The 19,607-nt window shown below is 44.4% G+C and overlaps 2 protein-coding genes and 1 long non-coding RNA gene across 3 annotated transcripts; 1 reads left to right on the top strand and 2 right to left on the bottom strand.

The window, feature by feature from the left end:
• The first annotated feature begins 366 nt into the window (after positions 1-366).
• LOC125552535 lies at positions 367-11,834 on the top strand. The gene is made up of 9 exons (XM_048716137.1): positions 367-966; positions 1,512-1,700; positions 4,128-4,220; positions 4,436-4,618; positions 4,692-4,794; positions 4,883-5,068; positions 5,931-8,338; positions 9,734-10,341; positions 11,115-11,834. The coding sequence occupies exons 1-9, from the start codon at positions 766-768 to the stop codon at positions 11,116-11,118; spliced, it is 3,975 nt and encodes a 1,324-aa protein (XP_048572094.1). The 5' UTR covers positions 367-765; the 3' UTR covers positions 11,119-11,834.
• Positions 11,835-12,052: 218 nt separating this feature from the next.
• LOC125552536 lies at positions 12,053-13,310 on the bottom strand. The gene is made up of 4 exons (XM_048716138.1): positions 12,948-13,310; positions 12,763-12,852; positions 12,573-12,669; positions 12,053-12,451 (listed from the first exon to the last, which is right to left on the bottom strand). Exons 1-4 carry the CDS (start codon positions 13,102-13,104, stop codon positions 12,316-12,318), a joined length of 480 nt encoding a protein of 159 aa, XP_048572095.1. The 5' UTR covers positions 13,105-13,310; the 3' UTR covers positions 12,053-12,315.
• A 2,471-nt stretch (positions 13,311-15,781) lies between these two features.
• On the bottom strand, positions 15,782-18,028 carry LOC125554079. The gene is made up of 2 exons (XR_007304314.1): positions 16,351-18,028; positions 15,782-16,255 (listed from the first exon to the last, which is right to left on the bottom strand). It is a non-coding gene; the product is annotated as an uncharacterized LOC125554079 (long non-coding RNA).
• Between the last annotated feature and the right edge of the window lie 1,579 nt (positions 18,029-19,607).

The following is a 19,607-nucleotide window of genomic DNA, read 5'->3' as shown; positions in this document are numbered from 1 at the left end:
GCATGGTAGAACTTGGAGAAAAGAATTTCAGGTGGGCCTTTTTCCGGCTGGATGTGTTAACTAGTTAATATGTACCATATTTTCAAACACGTACTCCCTCCGTTTCATAATATAAAACGTTATTACATTCAATATACCTCATATAGATGGGCTTTCACATCGCTTTGGTGACCCTAAGTCCTAGTTTTTTTATGGGACGGACAAGAAAAGTTTTTTCCTCAAGAAGAGTAGTCAAAAAAAAGTTGTTCTGTGCACAAGGGAGCCGAGGAGCATAATAGCACGGCGGCTGCTGGAACCCTGGAACGCCCCACTTCCCCACCCCACACACTAGTCCAACACAAGCTGCAAGCGCACGGCCACGCCACGCGACGCCTCACAGCCGAGACCAGACCAACACCAACACCGACCCGCACGGCAGGCACATCCCCTCACGCCCCAACCCCCCGCCTCCTTCCATTCCCCTCCCCCACGCCGGCCACTCCCCATCGCTGCGTCCCCCACGCCGGCCACTCCCCATCGCTGCGTCCCCCCTGCTCCCAACCCAGCCGCCGCCGTCCCGCCCCGCCCCGCGGCCGGACCGATCCGTCGCCCGCCTAGGGTTTGCCCCCCCTCCGCCTCCCGCGTCCCCGCCGATTCGGCTCGATTCGTGCTGAAGCGGGCTGCTCCGGCCCGCCGCCGGCTGCCGCTCCCCCCGGCGGGTCCCCCGGTCAGCCGCCGCCGCGTCGGGAGCTAGGGTATCGGCTCGCTGCATTGGTTGGCGCGCGCATGGCCATGGTGCCCAACGGGCTCCTTCCCAATGCGTCGGCGGGGGTGACGCGGCGCCTCGACCCCGACCGCTGGGCCGTCGCCGAGTCCCGGACCGCCGAGCTGATCGCGCGCATCCAGCCCAACGCCTACTCCGAGGGCCGGAGGCACGCTGTCTACAACTACGTGCAGCGCCTCATCATGAACTGCCTCTCCTGCCAGGTATACGAATGGTGTTACAACTGGATCAATTGCTTCCACAAGTAACAGAGATTAGTGGCTTGCAGTGTCTGTCACTTCTCCTTGGTCTTCTGCAGTGCATCCGTAGACATGGAGTTAGTCAGGTTGTTTATGCTAGGTTGCTTGTTCTAGCTGAATTAGGTCGCTGCTGTTGTATTTGACAGGACAAAGAGTCCAGTTGACCATATACTTCCCTCTCTCCCCAAAAGTTGTCTGTCTGAGCAGCACAGCTGGTTATACCAATCACTCACACCACAAAAGGCTTATGGAACTACAACATCGACCTTTACTATGATATGATATGCAAAACCAGCATCTCTTTGTCAGGAAGATTTTGAGTAATCCTGTATTGTAGCCCTGATTCAATCCTACTTACTGGTGTACCTTATGGAATGAGCATTTGAAGTACATTGGTAGATGTCAGTGTTGCCACTTTCTCGGTGTTGCCTTTTTTTTGCGTGCCTCAAATATATTGTTTCTGGTGATTATATGTGTTTGAAATATAATTGATCTCCTCACTCTTTCAGGTTTTTACTTTTGGATCAGTCCCTCTGAAGACTTACTTACCGGATGGTGACATTGATGTCACCGCTTTCAGTAATAGCGAAGAATTAAAGGATACCTGGGCAAATCTAGTTAGGGATGCTTTGGAGCGTGAAGAGAAAAGTGAAAATGCTGAATTTTGTGTAAAAGAAGTTCAGTATATTCAGGCGGAGGTAGTCTCTCTCTGATAAGCGAAACATGATATGATATTATTTTGCAGTTAATTTCTGTGGTAACTATATACCTAGAGCAGTGTTGAATTAATACGTTTGCCTGCATGCATGTGCATGTTTAATTAGTGTCAGAATACTCTGACACCCTTACAGTCTCTTTGCAAGATTTGTGATAGAAAGCTGGCTACTCACTACAGTAAGATGTGCTAATCTATTTTGCCTCACTAAATCAAGGTGGAAGGTTGGGATACTCCCTACCTTAAGATGCGCCTACCCTATTATTATTATTATTATTATTATGATGTCCCAGTGCAACATATTGCGTAATGGAAAAGTACTTCGAGCTTTCATTACCTGTATTATGCTGTCTTAAGATGCGCTAACCTATTAGTTCTCAGAATAGGGAAACATATCTTCTGTTTAAGTTACTTTGTATTATGAATTATGGTTCATTACCTGTATTAAGATGGCGAAGAAGGCCGCAAAGCGAGCTGTTGGTGAAGCAAGGGGTCGGGCATATGAGGACCTCTACCAACGGTTAGGCACGAAGGAAGGTGAAAGGGACATCTATAAGATGGCCAAGATCCGAGAGAGGAAGACGAGGGACATTGGCCAAGTCAAATGCATCAAGGACGGAGCAGGCCAACTCTTGGTGAAGGACGAGGAGATTAAGCATAGATGGCGGGAGTACTTCGACAAGCTGTTCAATGGGGAGAATGAGAGTTCTACCATTGAACTAGACGACTCCTTTGGTGAGACCAGCATGCGTTTTGTGCGGCGAATCCAGGAGTCTGAGGTGAAGGAGGCTTTAAAAAGGATCCCAGTCACGACGTTGTAAAACGACGGCCAGTGAATTGTAATACGACTCACTATAGGGCGAATTCGAGCTCGGTACCCGGGGATCCTCTAGAGTCGACCTGCAGGCATGCAAGCTTTTCAACCTCATTTTTCGGGCAAACAAGATGCCAGAAGAATGGAGACGGAGTATATTAGTACCAATCTTCAAGAACAAGGGGGATGTTCAGAGTTGTACTAATTACCGTGGAATTAAGCTGATGAGCCATACAATGAAGCTATGGGAGAGAGTCATTGAGCACCGCTTAAGAAGAATGACAAGCGTGACCAAAAATCAGTTTGGTTTCATGCTTGGGAGGTCGACCATGGAAGCCATTTTCTTGGTACGACAACTTATGGAGAGATATAGGGAGCAAAAGAAGGACTTGCATATGGTGTTCATTGACTTGGAGAAGGCCTATGATAAGATACCGCGGAATGTCATGTGGTAGGCCTTGGAGAAACACAAAGTCCCAGCAAAGTACATTACCCTCATCAAGGACATGTACGATAATGTTGTGACAAGTGTTCGAACAAGTGATGTCGACACCGATGACTTCCCGATTAAGATAGGACTGCATCAAGGGTCAGCTTTGAGCCCTTATCTTTTTGCATTGGTGATGGATGATGGATGAGGTCACAAGGGATATACAAGGAGATATCCCATGGTGTATGCTCTTTGCGGATGATGTGGTGCTAGTTGACGATAGTCGGACGGGGGTAAATAGGAAGTTAGAGTTATGGAGACAAACCTTGGAATCGAAAGGGTTTAGGCTTAGTAGAACCAAAACCGAGTACATGATGTGCGGTTTCAGTACTACTAGGTGTGAGGAGGAGGAGGTTAGCCTTGATGGCCAGGTGGTACCTCGGAAGGACACCTTTCGGTATTTGGGGTCAATGTTGCAGGAGGATGGGGGTATTGATGAAGATGTGAACCATCGAATCAAAGCCGGATGGATGAAGTGGCGCCAAGCTTCTGGCATTCTCTGTGACAAGAGAGTGCCGCAAAAGCTAAAAGGCAAATTCTACAGGACGGCGGTTCGACCCGCAATGTTGTATGGCGCGGAGTGTTGGCCAACTAAAAGGCGACATGTTCAACAGTTAGGTGTGGCGGAGATGCGTATGTTGAGATGGATGTGTGGCCACACGAGGAAGGATCGAGTCCGGAATGATGATATACGAGATAGAGTTGGGGTAGCACCAATTGAGGAGAAGCTTGTCCAACATCGTCTGAGATGGTTTGGGCATATTCAGCGCAGGCCTCCAGAAGCTCCAGTGCATAGCGGACGGCTAAAGCGTGCGGAGAATGTCAAGAGAGGGCGGGGTAGACTGAATTTGACATGGGAGGAGTCCGTTAAGAGAGACCTGAAGGATTGGAGTATCACCAAAGAGCTAGCTATGGACAGGGGTGCGTGGAAGCTTGCTATCCATGTGCCAGAGCCATGAGTTGGTTGTGAGATCTTATGGGTTTCACCTCTAGCCTACCCCAACTTGTTTGGGACTAAAGGCTTTGTTGTTGTTCTTGTTGTACCTGTATTATGCTGTCCCCATCCATTTGGTATCATCCTAATGTATTTCGTGAATCATGTACAGGTAAAGCTTATCAAGTGTCTTGTGGACAACATTGTTGTTGATATCTCATTTAACCAAGTTGGTGGATTGTGTACACTTTGTTTCCTTGAACAGGTGTGTTCTCTTGTTCAAATCAACTGAATGTGTATACCATGTGCAAATGACCTGCTGGAATAATTTTTTTCTGTATATCACTAGGCACTAGCTAACACTATCAAATTTACTGATTTACAATGCCGACTATATGGCTTTGCTTATTGCATATAGATTCCAGGATTAAAACTAGACTTTCCTGCCTATACGCTTCTAATGGATTTTCATTTTATTAGGTTGATAGCTTGATCAATCAAAACCATTTATTCAAGCGGAGTATCATATTGGTAAAGGCATGGTGTTTCTACGAGAGTCGTATTCTTGGAGCTCACCATGGTCTTATATCTACTTATGCATTGGAGACCCTTGTTCTGTACATATTTCACGTGTTCAACAACTGTTTTACTGGACCACTTGAGGTGATTTGTTGTCTCTTGCATTTTACTATCCTTGCATGAGAATAGTGCTTATCTGTTACTTTTGCAATTGCAGGTGTTATACCGTTTCTTGGAATTCTTTAGCAACTTTGATTGGGAGAAATTTTGTTTGAGTTTGTGGGGGCCAGTTCCTATAAGTTCACTTCCAGATATGACTGGTAATCTGATATATGTTGCTTACTTCACTGCTGTTTCATAGTTAATTGTAACATGGTAGTTTTAAGATTTTTTTGTTGTTTCATGCAGCGGAACCCCCGCGGATGGACACTGGTGAATTGTTGCTGACCAAGGCCTTCCTGGATAGATGCAATCATCTGTATGGAGTTATGCCTCGCACCCAGGAGAACCAGGGTCAACCATTTGTTTCAAAGCACTTCAATGTTATTGATCCCTTACGAGCAAATAACAATCTTGGAAGAAGTGTCAGTAAAGGTGATTATCAAACTACCTAAAAGATTCTAATTGAAGCAGATGAATTGAGCAGAGTTCATGCTTGGTGGTTTTTCCTATTGCTGCTATAGTGCTATCAATAGGCTCAGATTCTATTCACTAATACTTTCTAATTAAAAAATGAATTATTTGGTAAAAATTATGCATAATTGTTACTCCCTCAGTTTCGTTTTACTCTGCTTATTAGATTTGTCAAAAGTCAAACTTTGTAAAGTTTGACCAAATTTATATTTAAAAATATCAACGTCTACTATACCAAATAAATATAATATGAAAACATATTTCATGATGTAATGATATACATTTTATATTGTGAATGTTAATAAACTTTTGTGTAAACTTGGTCAAACTTTGGAGAGTTTGACTTCAGACAAACCGAATATACGGAGTAAAAAGAAATGGATGGGGTATCTACAAATAACATGCTCTAGCTTTTCAACTGGTGGAAGCTCACCATTCTACTGATGTATCTAGGCAAGTAATAAATATTCACTCCGTCCCATAATGTAAGACGTTTTTGCAAGCTAAACTAGCTTGCAAAAATGTCTTACATTATGAGACAGAGTAGTAGCTACAAGGAATTACCCGTCTGTGCACGTGCTCTAAATGGTTTTTGCTCTAGGTACAGGAGTTAGGTTTCCCATTTTGGCCAAGCCAATACATGGTTGATTAAGAGATGATATCTGTAGCAATTTAAACTATAATATACATTGTTTGTTTGTACACACTTACATATATTGTCTTTGTAGTCATTTTGCTGCTGTGGCTGATCATCCTCTTGAATACAGCAAGTTTTATATTGTATTTTCTTGTGCTGATAGAGAAGTTCCTATTACTTTTTCAGGCAATTACTTTAGAATACGCAGTGCCTTTTCTTTTGGGGCAAAAAGGCTGGCAAAGTTACTTGAATGTCCAAATGAAGATCTAATTGCTGAAGTAAATCAGTTCTTTACAAATACATTGACAAGACATGGGAGCGGGAACCGTCCCGACGCACCTACACCAAATCTGTTTCCTAAACATGCTCTGAAGGTTGTCCCTGCTGAAGCGTCAAACAGCCACGAAAATGCAACAATGCCCAAGAAGAAGATAGAAAAACCTAAACTTCGAGCTAATCAGGGCAGTCTCACTGAAGGTTCTCACAGCTATGCTGAACCTATTTCTCAACAACCTCAGAGAAGTGATCTACGCCCTCGGAATTCACCAAAGGCAATTCATCCTGCTGTTTCTCATGCACAACACCAAAAAGTTAATGTGACACAACCCAACAACAAGGTCTCTGAACCGCTTGAAAGGAACAGGTCTGGTGGATCAATGCCAAGTGAAAGGGATGGGAGAATGCCAAATGCTCTCTTTGTTAATGGCCGAAATGGGCAGAACATGTCTCCATTTGCAAGAACCCAGTCTAGTCCTGAACTGACAGACCCTTCTATTGATGGATATTCTTGTGGAAGGCGAACTAGAGTGGTAGAAATGGAGAAGCCTGTGAACAATGATTACAATAGTAGAAGGAATAACTTAGTTCCAGAAGTGCCTAGCAACCACAGCACTAAATCCTCACAGGATGAGTCAATGTCTTCCATGAACAGTTCATCTCACCCTAGTGCAAAAGCAGCTTCTGAATCAAATAGTGTTTCCAGCAGCTATCATGAAGACAACGGTTTCGTGATTAACGAAGAACTTCCTTCTGTATCTGAGGCATCGGAGATGCAGCAGGAGGAACATGCTCTAGTTAATCTAATGGCATCAGCAAAGTTGCATGGTTTCAATGGACAGGCTCAATTGCCAATGCAATTACCTTCTCATATGTCTGTAGCATCTTTGCCCTTACTGCCTCCAACAGCTTTTCCTCAAAAACCTTTTGCCGGGATTCCACCAACTAGCTTAATTGGGAGCCAGTGGTTGCACAACATGCAGTTTCTCCAAGGATTTGTTCCACCACCTATGGCCCATTATACTTACAACCCTTCGTTTGCACCAAACACAGAGGATGGTAATGAGAGTGAAAAAAGTACTACATCAGATTCGAATCTTGATCTTGGCAACACTCAGTATGAGTATGGTTTTCGGTTGTCTAGAAATTTCAACCATGAAGGAAGGGATTCACATGTGCATCATTTTGATGACAACAACCGTTCCTCTTCACCTAATGGTGTATCTGGCCCCCCCTTGGACAGGCAGATGCAATATACTGTTGAGGATAGCGGAGTAGTAGAGGAAAACTATACTAACATGTTTCAAAATCAAACAAGTAGAGAAGTGAGGAGAAATGCCTCCATGAGTAGTGGAAATTTGAGAACTACTTCACAACCCAGTTCTTCCAAAAGCAAACCTCTGTCAGAGAGTTCGTGGGATGAAAGAGCTGCAAAGACATCACGAGCTTCGAGGGACAAATGGGAAAAAAAGCCTGCCTTTCCAGCCCCTGCCACAACCACACTCAGCATAAGTAAGACTGGTTGGCAGACAGGAAATACCAGTGACCATATGCCGGCAGAAGCTGATGAAGGCGCCAGGAATGGTGTTGTAGTGCCAGTTATTAGGCATGAAGCTTCTGACATAGCAACAGGGTCTGTCTCGTCAGATCCATCAAGAACTAGTCAAGTACGGAATGATTTTAACGCATCATGGATGCCTAATCCCATGTTTGCACCTTTTCTTATTGGTTCCTCTCAGCAGAGGCAAGCTGATAACTCTGGACTGACTTTTGTCCCAACAGGTCCACCAGTTCCTTTTGTTGTGCTCCCATTTGTTCCTGGCAATAGTGATGGATCTGTTCCACAGTTCGAGGGAAATGACGGAATTGATCAGTTTCCTGTCAATGTTGCTGTTCAAAATTTTAGTTCACTCAATGATGTTCACCAACCTGATAACAGTGCTACCTCAACAGCATCATCCAGTACTGTAGCTAATCCATCTTATGATCACAAGCCTGACATTCTGAACAGTGATATTGCCAGTCATTGGCAGAATTTACAATATGGACGATTCTGCCAAGATGCACGCCCCATGGGTCCTGTATTATACCCTTTTGCAGTGCCTCCAGGGTACATGCAAGGGCATGTTCCATGGGATGGGCCTGGAAGACCACCTTCACCGAATGTCAACTGGACACAGATGGTGGGTCCTGGCCAAAGAGCCTTTCCTATGATGCCAATACAGCCTGCTTCAGAAAGAGTTACTGCTGTTCCTCCGCACTATGGAGAGCATGCACCCAGATACCGTGGTGGAACAGGAACCTACTTGCCAAATCCTGTAAGCTCCTAATAATTCGTTCATTAGTCTTACCTTATTGCAAACATAACATGCTTATTCTTGGTATCTCAAAAAATAATATAGAAGAACGAGCTTTTGTAAATTTACTGGCTTTAGCAGTATAGTTTGATCAGCATCATCTTTCTGAAATGTAATATCATTTGTCCCAGCTTGTGATATGTCATACTCCCTCTGTTCCTAAATATAAGACCTTGTAGAGATTCCACTATAGGCTACATACGGAGCAAAATGAGTGAATCTACACTCTAAAATATGACTACATACATCCGTATGTAGTTCATAGTGGAATCTCTAAAAGGTCTTATACTCCCTCCCACCGAGTTAGTGCTAGATACATCCATTTGAGGGACAAGCTTGGGACAAGTTTTTTCGGACGGAGGGAGTATTTAGGAACGGAGGGAGTAGGTTTTAAGTTGGTAGCCAGCTGCATTCCATATTACTCAAACGATCTAGTGGAAAGGGGCATGCTGTTATTGTCAAACAGAAACAGATGTATTTAGGTATTCTTTGAATTGGTACGGCCCAGATTTATACCGTCTATTGAGATCGGAAGCTCCACATTGGCATAGATGCTCAGAAACAGACGGTCTTGATCCATCCATTTATGACCCTACTGTGAGATTGTAACATTTATACTCCCTATGGAGGGAGTATATTTTATGGATGAATTTGTTTCATAGGTACAATTAAAAAACGGTAAATGTGTTTACCTGTAATATTCAAGAGAAGATATTCTTCAGCTTGTCATGAATGCAGTTTGTACCCCAGAAACAGGCAGAGAGTACCGTTACCAAGTGGCTGGTTCCAGGATGCTTAGTAGTAACCGGTAAAGCCTAGTCAAGAAGCATTAGTAGTAAAATAAGTAGTAACTGGAACCATCTTCTTGAAAGTTTCCTTAGCAATCCATCAACTCAAATGTTGCCACCGATCTGGTTCTGTTGTACTAAGCAATCTATCTTTGTACTTAATGTGGTTATAATACCCCGTAAATATTAGATCGCTACAATGGTGTGAATTTTAGTCATCACTCATCGCTAAGTGAAAGTAGTAATTTTCCTCCAAAAGTGGAAGTAGGAACAACTTCAGTATCCCCAAGTGTAGTGTGCACATGGTGTTGGCAATATGGTTGACGGAGTCTCAGCTAACTGGAGTGACTGGTCATCTGTTGCTGCATGGGAAACTCAAGAGCTTATATCATGGATATAAGATATTCTGGGTGATGTGTAGCTCTATGCCCCTACTTGTGTGGTTGTGCCTCAAGGGCAATATAGTTTATCAGGCGATTCTTTATGAACGTGATAGTTGCTTTACGAACATGATAGTATTTTAACTGGGAATACTAAGCTGTCAATTCTGTTCGTTGCATTTTCTCAGAAGGTTCCATTTAGGGACCGAGAGCGTCCCTCGAGTTCAAGATACTTCAGAGGAGGTTATAATAGTGACAAGGGTGACAATAGTGATAAAGAAGGAAGTTGGGCAAACTCAAGACAACGAAATACAGGCCGCAACTATGGACGTAGCCAGTCAGAGAGGTATGGCATGAGGTCTGATAGGCAGACAACAGATGAAGGTCAGTTTGACAGGCAGCGGAGATCCTATAGAAATGACTCACACAGGCATGAGGCAGGTGCTCAATACCTTGGACAGGGTCAATCTCATGGATCCACAAACTCTACTCGCAGACCAGGGAATATCGCACATGGGGTTTACTCATCACCATATGCAGTGCCAAATGGTGTTGGTGCTTCAGATTCACCATATTTTATGGTTTACCCATACGAACCAGCTGCAAATCATGGCTCTTCCTCTGAACCGCTTGAATTTGGTTCACTGGGGCCAATCTCTATGGCAGATGATGGTGATCTACCACAGCCCACTCGCCAAGTAATGGCCAATGGCTTTTATGGGCAAAGACATACTGCGTTTAGGGCTAGTTCCTCTCATTCGTCTCCTGATCAACCATCCTCACCTCAACCTCGCAGGTAATACCCCTCGCTTGTCTCTTTTCTTGCATATCATTTATGTATTATTGTTTAAGTGTGAGCAGTTACTGTTGAAAACCAAATTATTGATGTATGATATACTTCATTTTTATTTGCGTAAAGAAACTGGTATGTGTTTCTATGTGCATCATCAGAGTTAGTGTGATAACAATTGCTACTGTCCTAGCTAGAATTGACAAAAAAAAAACCCTAATGAGTGATATGTTTGGGACGCACTTGAGTTTTAGCTACTTTAACTTTCACTCTTCAGCGTTTTCTGCCGCCCTTGAGGATATGACCTGTCGAGCTGACATTTTTACAATGCTTTTTTCATTATGCTGGATATGATGGAGCTGTGAAAGCTTTAACTTTGGCACATCAGTAGTTATGTTCATCAAAACATGGAATAAAGAATGAAGTGGAAGTTATCTCAGGGAAAACACCATCATATATCTTTGGATAGCTATTTTCTGTTGAGGAGCTATTCAGTTATTGTTGGCTAACCATATTTTTTACTACCGAAAGAGAGGATAATTGATATCAGTCTGTTTCATATAAGTAGTATTCTGATGATTATTTTACATGGTAGTTACTTGGTTCTATTCTTCAAAAAATGTGTCATTAAATGAATTACAGTTTGATCAAATTACATAATAATTTCATAAACTATTCAGTTGGCTTCTGTGGAATGCTTTCTTGATTGTTACCGTTGTCAGTATTTTGCAGCATTTGTTGTCACCACCTGATCCTTTTGTTTTCTCTTTTTTCTGAAGGTAGCTGGAAGGATACGATAGCTTGGCTCTGATACTGAACCGATGCACACCCTTCAGTTATATTTAGCTCTGGTGCCTGTGATTATGTCGTACACAACTGCATATTGTTGGACCATCTGGTGCCCAGAGTGCGAATGTGCCTTTAGCTGTAAGCAGCTGGTGGCCGGATACCTCACCAATATTTAGTTCGTCCAAAGAGACATCAGTCAGCAGCAGGTCATTTTACTGGCAAGCAGCTGATGATACTTTGAGATGCCTCGGGAATATTTAGTTCCATGGAAAGACGCATCAGTCATCTCAACATGCTTTACTGGGCTTTTTCAGACTAAAGCAGAATTATCTTCTGAATAAACCATGGAACCGGGAAGACGGGAATATATCCTCTTATTGACCCAAAGGATATGATCAAGGAAGGGTTAAGCGAGAATGCCAGCCCTTGTACTGCCATCTCGATATCAGAGACAAGACTGGGAAATCATTGGATTCTACTAGTACTGCCTGGACACCTATCCAGAGCCGGAAGCTAATAGTGAACTCATGTCACTTGGCAGAAGCAAGATCATGTAATCATGTTTTCACATATGGAAAACTTTTCACGTTAGATGTATTAGGGTTTAAGAATCTTGAAGTTGAGTTTCTAGCTTCGAGGAATATGATTATCTGTATTACTCTTCGGCTAATGAAAAGATCGATCGCTTCGTTTGATCAACTTCCTTTTCAGACGTGCTCTCTGTGATGGTTTTACTCACGTGCAGTTTGATTTTGGTACAGGGAGAATGTCGGTTGTATGCTCATCTCTTGTGTTGAGCAATCTGATGCTCTGTCAATCGAGTTTCATATCCGTCGGTATTCAAATGTATTTTTGAACTATCGAAGTGCGCCACCAGTTACTTTTCCTTATGGGTTTGTTGGTGGTAAGGCTTACACTAACAGTGAACTGACGGAGAAAATTCAAATTTCGCATGGAGTACTACTGACATAACAAGAGGCCACTATTGCCATTGACCTTTTTAAACCATCAGCTGTTCTGAACTAGATTGTGTATTTGCCAACTGTTCATCCCCCCCTCAGATCAAATCTCTCTTTCTCTAGTAATAACTATGCTACCACTACATCCTGCCGCTGTGGCAAGAAGCAGCTCTGCAGTGCCAGAACTCTGTTTCTGGCGAGCAATTGAGTCGGATGCTGCAGCGTGGTCCGTTCATTCCCCAACTCTTTTCCTGAGCTCTGTGATGAAGTCCTCCTTCTCCTGGTCCGTCATCCCCACCGTGGAGCAGTCGCCGACGCCCCACTCGGCGCCCCGCAGGCAGTACTTGTCCTGGATCTCCCTCTCGTTCCTGATATCAACAACAAATTTTGCCCCGAAAGAGATTGATCACATGAACATGGGACGGAGTCAGTTAGAGAGCTTGGTTCCAGCACAGGAGTGAGCAAACAGACGTAAGCACGAGCACATACTTCTGTTTGTTCTGCTTGGACTTCTCCAGCAGCTCCTTGAGCACCTTGGAGGACTTGAACCTCGAGTCATTCTCCGCGTACTTCCTCTGGTTCTCCGCTTCAGAATTCATTCAGTGCAAATTAACGGAAAATAAATAAATTGATATGTATTAGATGAGATAGTGTAGAGCTATTAGCTAGCTGAACCAACCATTCCATTTGTCCAGGAACTCGAGCCGGGGCATCGGGGGCGCTGGAACCGACTCCAGCCCGGTGGACCCTGACAGGATGCCGGCGCTCACTGCAAGTCCGCACACAAATTTCAACGGTGTTGGCCGTTGCCGTACGTGGAATGGAAACATACGTGATTGACTGTGTGAGGAATTTGCACTCTACCTGGGGTGGACCAGAGGGCGAGCGAGAGCGAGACGGCCGCAGGGACGCCCAGGAGGAACGCCCGGCCGCTCTTCTCCGGCGCGCTGCAGCGGGCTCTCGGCGGCGGTGCCGAGACGGTGGCCGGTGGCGCGCCGCAGAGGACGCAGAGGCCGAGCATGGCGCCTCGCTAGTGTTCAGTGGTTTCTTGCTCGTGCTGGTGGGCTGCCTCAACGTAGGCGAGAGGATGAATGGATGGATGAGCCGTTGAGCTACTCTGACTGACCTGGGAGGTTGCTGGTGGGCGGATTGGGGAAGGGTGGGCGCCACTCTCACTACCTGTTCTCTTGTCAGCCACGAACGATGGGGGTGATCCCGGAGATTGCCCTTTGGATCTTTTTCTTCTGTGTATGTATGCCAGTCTTGCAGCGGCGATCAAACGATACGTTCGGAGTTTGTTTGGTTCGCGTAGAAAACTTGGTGGGATTGCAAGGAAGTTGGCAGATACTCCCTTCGTTCGTTTCATAATGTAAGCGAAATCTTTACTTTTTCGCCTGTTTGGCTATCTACGTGACTCCACGTTCTAGCTTGCTCGGTTGTTTTTTTCTTTTCTTTTTTTACTATGTGCAACGCACGTTAATCTGGAAGTATATTAAGTGCATGCAGATATTAAGTAGGATATTATTTACGTGTTATTATGTGATTAGTACTATATTTGGCATGAAATTAACTGCACGCTAAACGTGTTGATCGCTCGACATTGAAGCAGTATAGGTCGTTGGATTGACATGATTTGATGGCCGAGATTAATTGGATCTGCCTCTTTGGGTCTTGTTATATTGATATAGATATAGATATAGATATAGATGACTTAGCCTGCATGGTGTTAAAGTCACCTTAAAACCTGGCTAAACGCTCAAATCGACCAACACTAATGAAGAAATATTCCCTCACGGCATCACAACCAAACGCATGCAAATCTACCACCCTCCACGTACTTTTCTATGAGCTCTTACTCTTCTCCACTATTTGGTTACTGTCGTAGTTATGTCACTGACAATAAGTCAATAAGTATAGGGGTGTCTATGAAGGAGCGTTGTATCTATTGAAGGATGAAGATGGAGACACGGCCTGAGTGTATCATGATCTCAATTAGGCAATTGTTTTTGTACTTCACTTATATTTGATTGAGCATGGTGATATGTTTTGTAGAAATCATTAGGACTCTATTGCTTCACTTAAATCTTTTGAGAGAGTTGAATAGGAAGTGGTAATTTGCATGAGTTATATGGTTGGTCAAAAAATAATGGTATACAACCGCGGTATGATAAAAACTTGCATGAAACTTGTAGATCATTGAATATGATAGGTTTAATTCCTTGCAATAGCTTTGGGATGTTAAAGAAGGAAAAAGTCCATTTTACTACCTTGAACAAAGTTGGTGGTTCACATCACCCCCTGATCTATTTTTCTGCCCCTTTCACCCCCTGATCAAACCCATACCAGACAAAAAAAACCCCTTGGTGGTTTGTCTCGACCTGGAGCTGACGTGGCGGTGGACAAGGGTGGTTTTTACCGGCTGGTGTGGTAGAGATGCCCCCACCGTGTGAAAAATTCCCCATTCTCTCTTTCTCTCCCGCAACGAAATCCCTAACCCTAGCTTCCATGGGCGGCGACAGCGTTACCTCCACCACCGTGTCCGTCGGTGGCGCGAGCACTGACGGCGGTGGTGGCGCAGCCCCGGTCGTCGCCGCCGTCCAACCTACACGTAGCTTGCTGGATAGGTCGTTCCCGCAGGAGGTTCGGCGGCGAGGAGAGCCTTCTCGCCGACTGGAGACGAGCCATGTTCTCATCCCCCGCACTCCGTCCATGGATGCGCTCGAGCTCCGCTACCGCCGGTACGTGCTGCTAGCCACGGCGGTTGGTGATGGCGAGGAGAGCGTGATGCCGACAGCTCTTCTGGCAGCCTTGGAGGAGCCTTGCGGCGTGGTGGCGTCGGAGGTGGTCATCGAGGTCGCATGCCCCCCTCACGACCTGTGGCTCACCTTCTCAACGGAGGAGAAGTGCACCGATGTGCTCTTTTCGTCGATGAAGTTCAAGTGCTGCCGCCGCTGGATCTAGTTTACACGCTGGAGCAGATTCATTCGTGCTGAGCTGGGTGCTTTGGAGTACAGGTGCAAGCTCAGCTTCGAAGGCCTCCCCAACCAGTCCTAGACGACGGTATCGGTGAAAGCAGTTCTGAAAGACCTCGGTGGCGAACTCATCGAGATCCTGCCGCCGACAAACCGCCACGAGCTCGAGGTAATGGCTTGGCTTCGTGACCCGTTCTATGTTGGCAAGTTGGTGACAGTTGAGATACCTGAGCCAACTCTGTTTAACAAGCAACCTGAGTCGATGGATGAGTATGAAGCAATGCAGTTTGATTTGGGTGAGTACGGGCCGTTGTCGCCAAAGAAGAAGAGGACACTGTTGTATCCCGTTTTGTGCCATATGAAAGAGGTGATTGATCGTGGTCCTCTGCTAGCTGAGGACTTGCCTGCTGAGTGGCTACCAGCTGAAGGTGAAGACCTCAGTCGCAAGCACATATTCAAGACCGAGCTGGGAAAGATAGATGGGATTGGAGAGTCAGAAGCAGTTTGATCTTGTGTTAACTTCTATTAATTATGTACTAGTGGAGTTAGTGTGTGGCAAATGTGTTAAGCCAGTGGACTTGGTGTGTGCCAAGTGTTTGCCAAATGTGTGACAGATGATGTGTAATGAACCTGTCAACATTTAATTATATACTAGCAGTTTGATGTTGTTTCTTCTTATAGCACTTTAATTATTGCAATCATTTGAAATTTATTTCCACTTCAAAGAACACAAAAGCAATTGAATTTAGCTGTTATGAATGCAAACAGACTTGTGAACAGTACTTCATAATCTTTAGCCAGCAAGCACAAAACACACAAACATAAGTACTTCATGTTCTCCAGCCAACACACTACTTCATAATCCAGCAAAGAACCAGCAAACCAAGCAGCTACAGCCACCAGGTTTGTAAAGTAAACAGTTCCAGGTATCTAACTCCTAAGTTCATCAAACATGCTCACGGTCCTCCTCTGCCTAGAAGTTGCTCCTGGTCTTTTGCACACTTTAGCTTTAGGTGTAGTTTTGTTAACTTGTTTAGGGGCCCTTCCACTTGTAGGTTTGGTTTGGGTGCCCTGCTGTGAAGATTGGTGTTGTGTGCCTTGATGTGAAGATTGTTGCTGGGTGCCCTGTTGTGAAGATTGTGCCCTGTCCCCTGTAGATGTTCCCTTAGTGACTCTCTGTGATGTTCTTGGTTCATTTTGCTACAACAAAATAAAGAGAAAATAATTGTTAGTTACATCAGAATAAAAGAAAAACAAGAAAAGAATTACCTATATGACAATATGACAATACACACCTTTGTCTCTTTCTTTCTCTTCTTATTCTTGTATTTCCCCCTGTTGGGATTACTTGTGCACTTTCTCATGTTGTGCCCAGGTTGTCCACACAGACTGCACTTACCTTTTGTTCCAATTTTTGAAAGCTTCTGTGGATGTTTTGGAGGCTCATCTGCACCTCTTCTTCTCTCAGTCCTAGGTCTCCCATGCATTTGCACATAGCTTGGAACAGCTGGCCTTGGTCTGTCACACACAGGCCAGCTAGGCACGCCTTCCATTGGCATCAAGCAATGCTCATAAGTCCTGTTGTAAGCTTCAATTGTGTAGCAGCTTGCAATGAGTGAAACAATTTCATCAGGACCACATTGAGATGCTGCAAGAGCATGAACACATGGAATTCCAGACAGTTGCCAATATCTACATGAACATGTTTTAGCTACATGTCAACTTTGAAACCATGCTGCCCTAATTTCACCTCATATCCATCTTTTCCATTCCATATTGTCTCACACTTCTCAGTAAGATGTATCAGCTTGTTGACCTTTTTCATAATTTTAGGACAAATAGTTCCATTGCATTTTGCAGGCATTGCTCTGTTTACTTGAATTCTTACAGTGACCTTTGCTCTAATTGCTTCAAACATGCTGATAATAGGCAACCCTCTGTACTCTACTATCCAGTTGTTAAATCACACATGTTATTATCCATAGAATCACAACATGAACCTTCTTTGAACCAAGCTTAACACCAAGTTTCTGGGCCTGATTGCATCATGTCTCTTGCTCCATCTGGTGTGAGTTGAGCAAGTTTGGCCCTGTTCAAGTTGAAGTGTATCCTGTTTGAAGATTTTGCACAAGCCCAAAATCTTTTCTGATATGCTTGATCTCTATGCTTTTTCTTCCAATTAGCATAGATATGCCTATCACAATTCCTATGCTCAGCATTTGGAACAACCTTGGACACAGCATTGATGAGGCCTTTTTGTTGATCTGATATAAAGACCCACCCTTCTCCTTGATTTTCAATTTCCAAGTCTTTGTTTAGCAGAGCCATAAACCAGAACCAAGAGTCTTTGTTCTCAACCTCTATAGTAGCCCAGGCTATTGGATACATTTACCCATTGGCATCTCTCCCAAGAGCACACAACAGTTCTCCACTCTGGGCTCCTTTAAAGAAGCAACTATCCAATCCTACAACTTTCCTGCAACCTTCTATGAAACCTCTTTTGCAGGCATGGAAACACACATATAATCTCTGAAAACAGGGGCACTTTCCTTTGGATTTAGCACTACTGCAACAGTGCTACCTGGATTGCTCCTCAATATTTCTAGTTGATAATCAAAAACCCTAGCATATTCTTCATGCATTGCTTCTCTAACTCTTCTTCTCACAATTACCTTTGCTTTCTTCATCTTGGAGACATGCACATCCGCAAACATCTCCAACCTGACAGTTGCCTTGATAGATTTGATTTTCCATCCAGGATTGGCCTTCATAATTCTCTCATACTTATCTGCTATTCTAGCTGCAGTAACCAATCTGCTGTCTCTCCTCTGGGGGCATATGTGGTTGTCTACAAATGTGATCACTTGAAACCAGTCATTAGAGCTCCTATGTCCAACATATATCAACCATGGACACTCAGGCCAAGAGCATTTTGCTCTAATCCTATTAGCCTCATCCTTTATGAAGGTAATTTGTCTCTTCACTGCTAGACCATATTTAGCCTTCTTGAACTGTTTTCTCCCCCTAAATGTCATGCCAAGGAAAAAGACAGGAATTGCAGCCTTGCTATCAAATCTTGGAAATCTTGTTTCCCTCCTAATGGAATTTCCAAACTCATCCTCATCATAACTATACTCCTCACTGGAATCCATGTAAGGAGTGTCATTTCCCTCATCCATTTCATCTACAAGGATTAACTGTGCTGTATTTTCCTTGATCTCCTTCTCTTCATCAAGTGGAAAGTTCATCCTTATCTTTCTAAGCACTTCCTTAGAATGCTTTCTCAGCTCCTCTGCTTCATCATCTTCCCCTGAACTATCTGCATCTCCAGGACACCAATCCAGGTCTTCACATTCATCAGCAGCAACCTCTTCTTTATTTTCTGCATTGATCTCTTCTCCACCTTCGGGTTTCACATTTGCTGCAGTTCCAGCAGCATCCTCATCCTCATGCTCATCCACAGCCTCATCAGAGCAATCATCTAGGTCCTCTTCATGCTCTGCTTGCCAATCACTGTCAGTGTGCTCTTCTTGACTTTCAGTTCCAGGATTTTCAGTGTTCTCTTGTTGCTCTTCTACATTTCCTTCATTTTGTTCTTCTCCACCTTCACTTTCCAAGTTCACATATATGTCCACAACACCACCATCTGTAATGCATCTCTCCATAAAATACACATTTGCATCAGTCTCTAACCTTCTCAGCCCATCTCTAACATTCATTCCAGGAAATAGCCAGTAGAGCCTATGATTGTCTGTCAAAGACTCACCATGGTATGCCATCTTTATGTCTGCAATCTGCTCCCTGACAGATGCTAAGGACACATTGTCCCTCTGCATAAAAGTGACCTCAACAGAACCACCAACGTAAGAGCAACACTTCTCTGAATATTCAAATTCACCATTGTAATAGACACGAAGGCCTAACCAATCAAGATTGTCCATTGTTGATCCCTAAAAAACAACGAAGCAACTCTTAAATCAAGCAATTAACTAGAGCAACACTTAAATCTCTAAAAACAGGAACTTCTCCTTCATTCTACTCGACTCAGGCCATTAACAGATGAATTTCTTAACATATCATGCAATCAACTACAGCCATGTGTAGTAGGGGAAGGAGATGAGACTAACCTCAATTTGCCGACGCCGCGGAAACACCCAGTCCACCCCTACCAGTCCCGCCGCCGCATCGAATGCCATCACACTAGGGTTTTGAGGATGGGGACAAGAGAGGTGGCGCGCTGGCATGGACAAGAGGGATTGGGGTTGATTCACCATGGTACACTGCCGCCACCACCAGTCCGAGCACCTTCGATGGTTTTGGCTTGGCGCCGCCGCGACGATTCCATCGCCGGCGGCAAAGAGGGAGGGGATTGGGGAATTTGTGGAAAAACAGAACGAACGGGTGCGGGGCAGCTCTACCACACCAGCCGGTAAAAACCACCCTTGTCCACCGCCACGTCAGCTCCAGGTCGAGACAAACCACAAAGGTTTTTTTGTCTGGTATGGGTTTGATCAGGGGGTGAAAGGGGCAGAAAAATAGATCAGGGGGAACC

This window comes from Triticum urartu, chromosome 4 (genome assembly GCF_003073215.2).
Source record: "Triticum urartu cultivar G1812 chromosome 4, Tu2.1, whole genome shotgun sequence".
Taxonomy (NCBI): domain Eukaryota; kingdom Viridiplantae; phylum Streptophyta; class Magnoliopsida; order Poales; family Poaceae; genus Triticum; species Triticum urartu.
The sequence above is the reverse complement of the archived record's forward strand: the minus strand, read 5'-3'. Positions and strand labels throughout refer to the sequence as shown.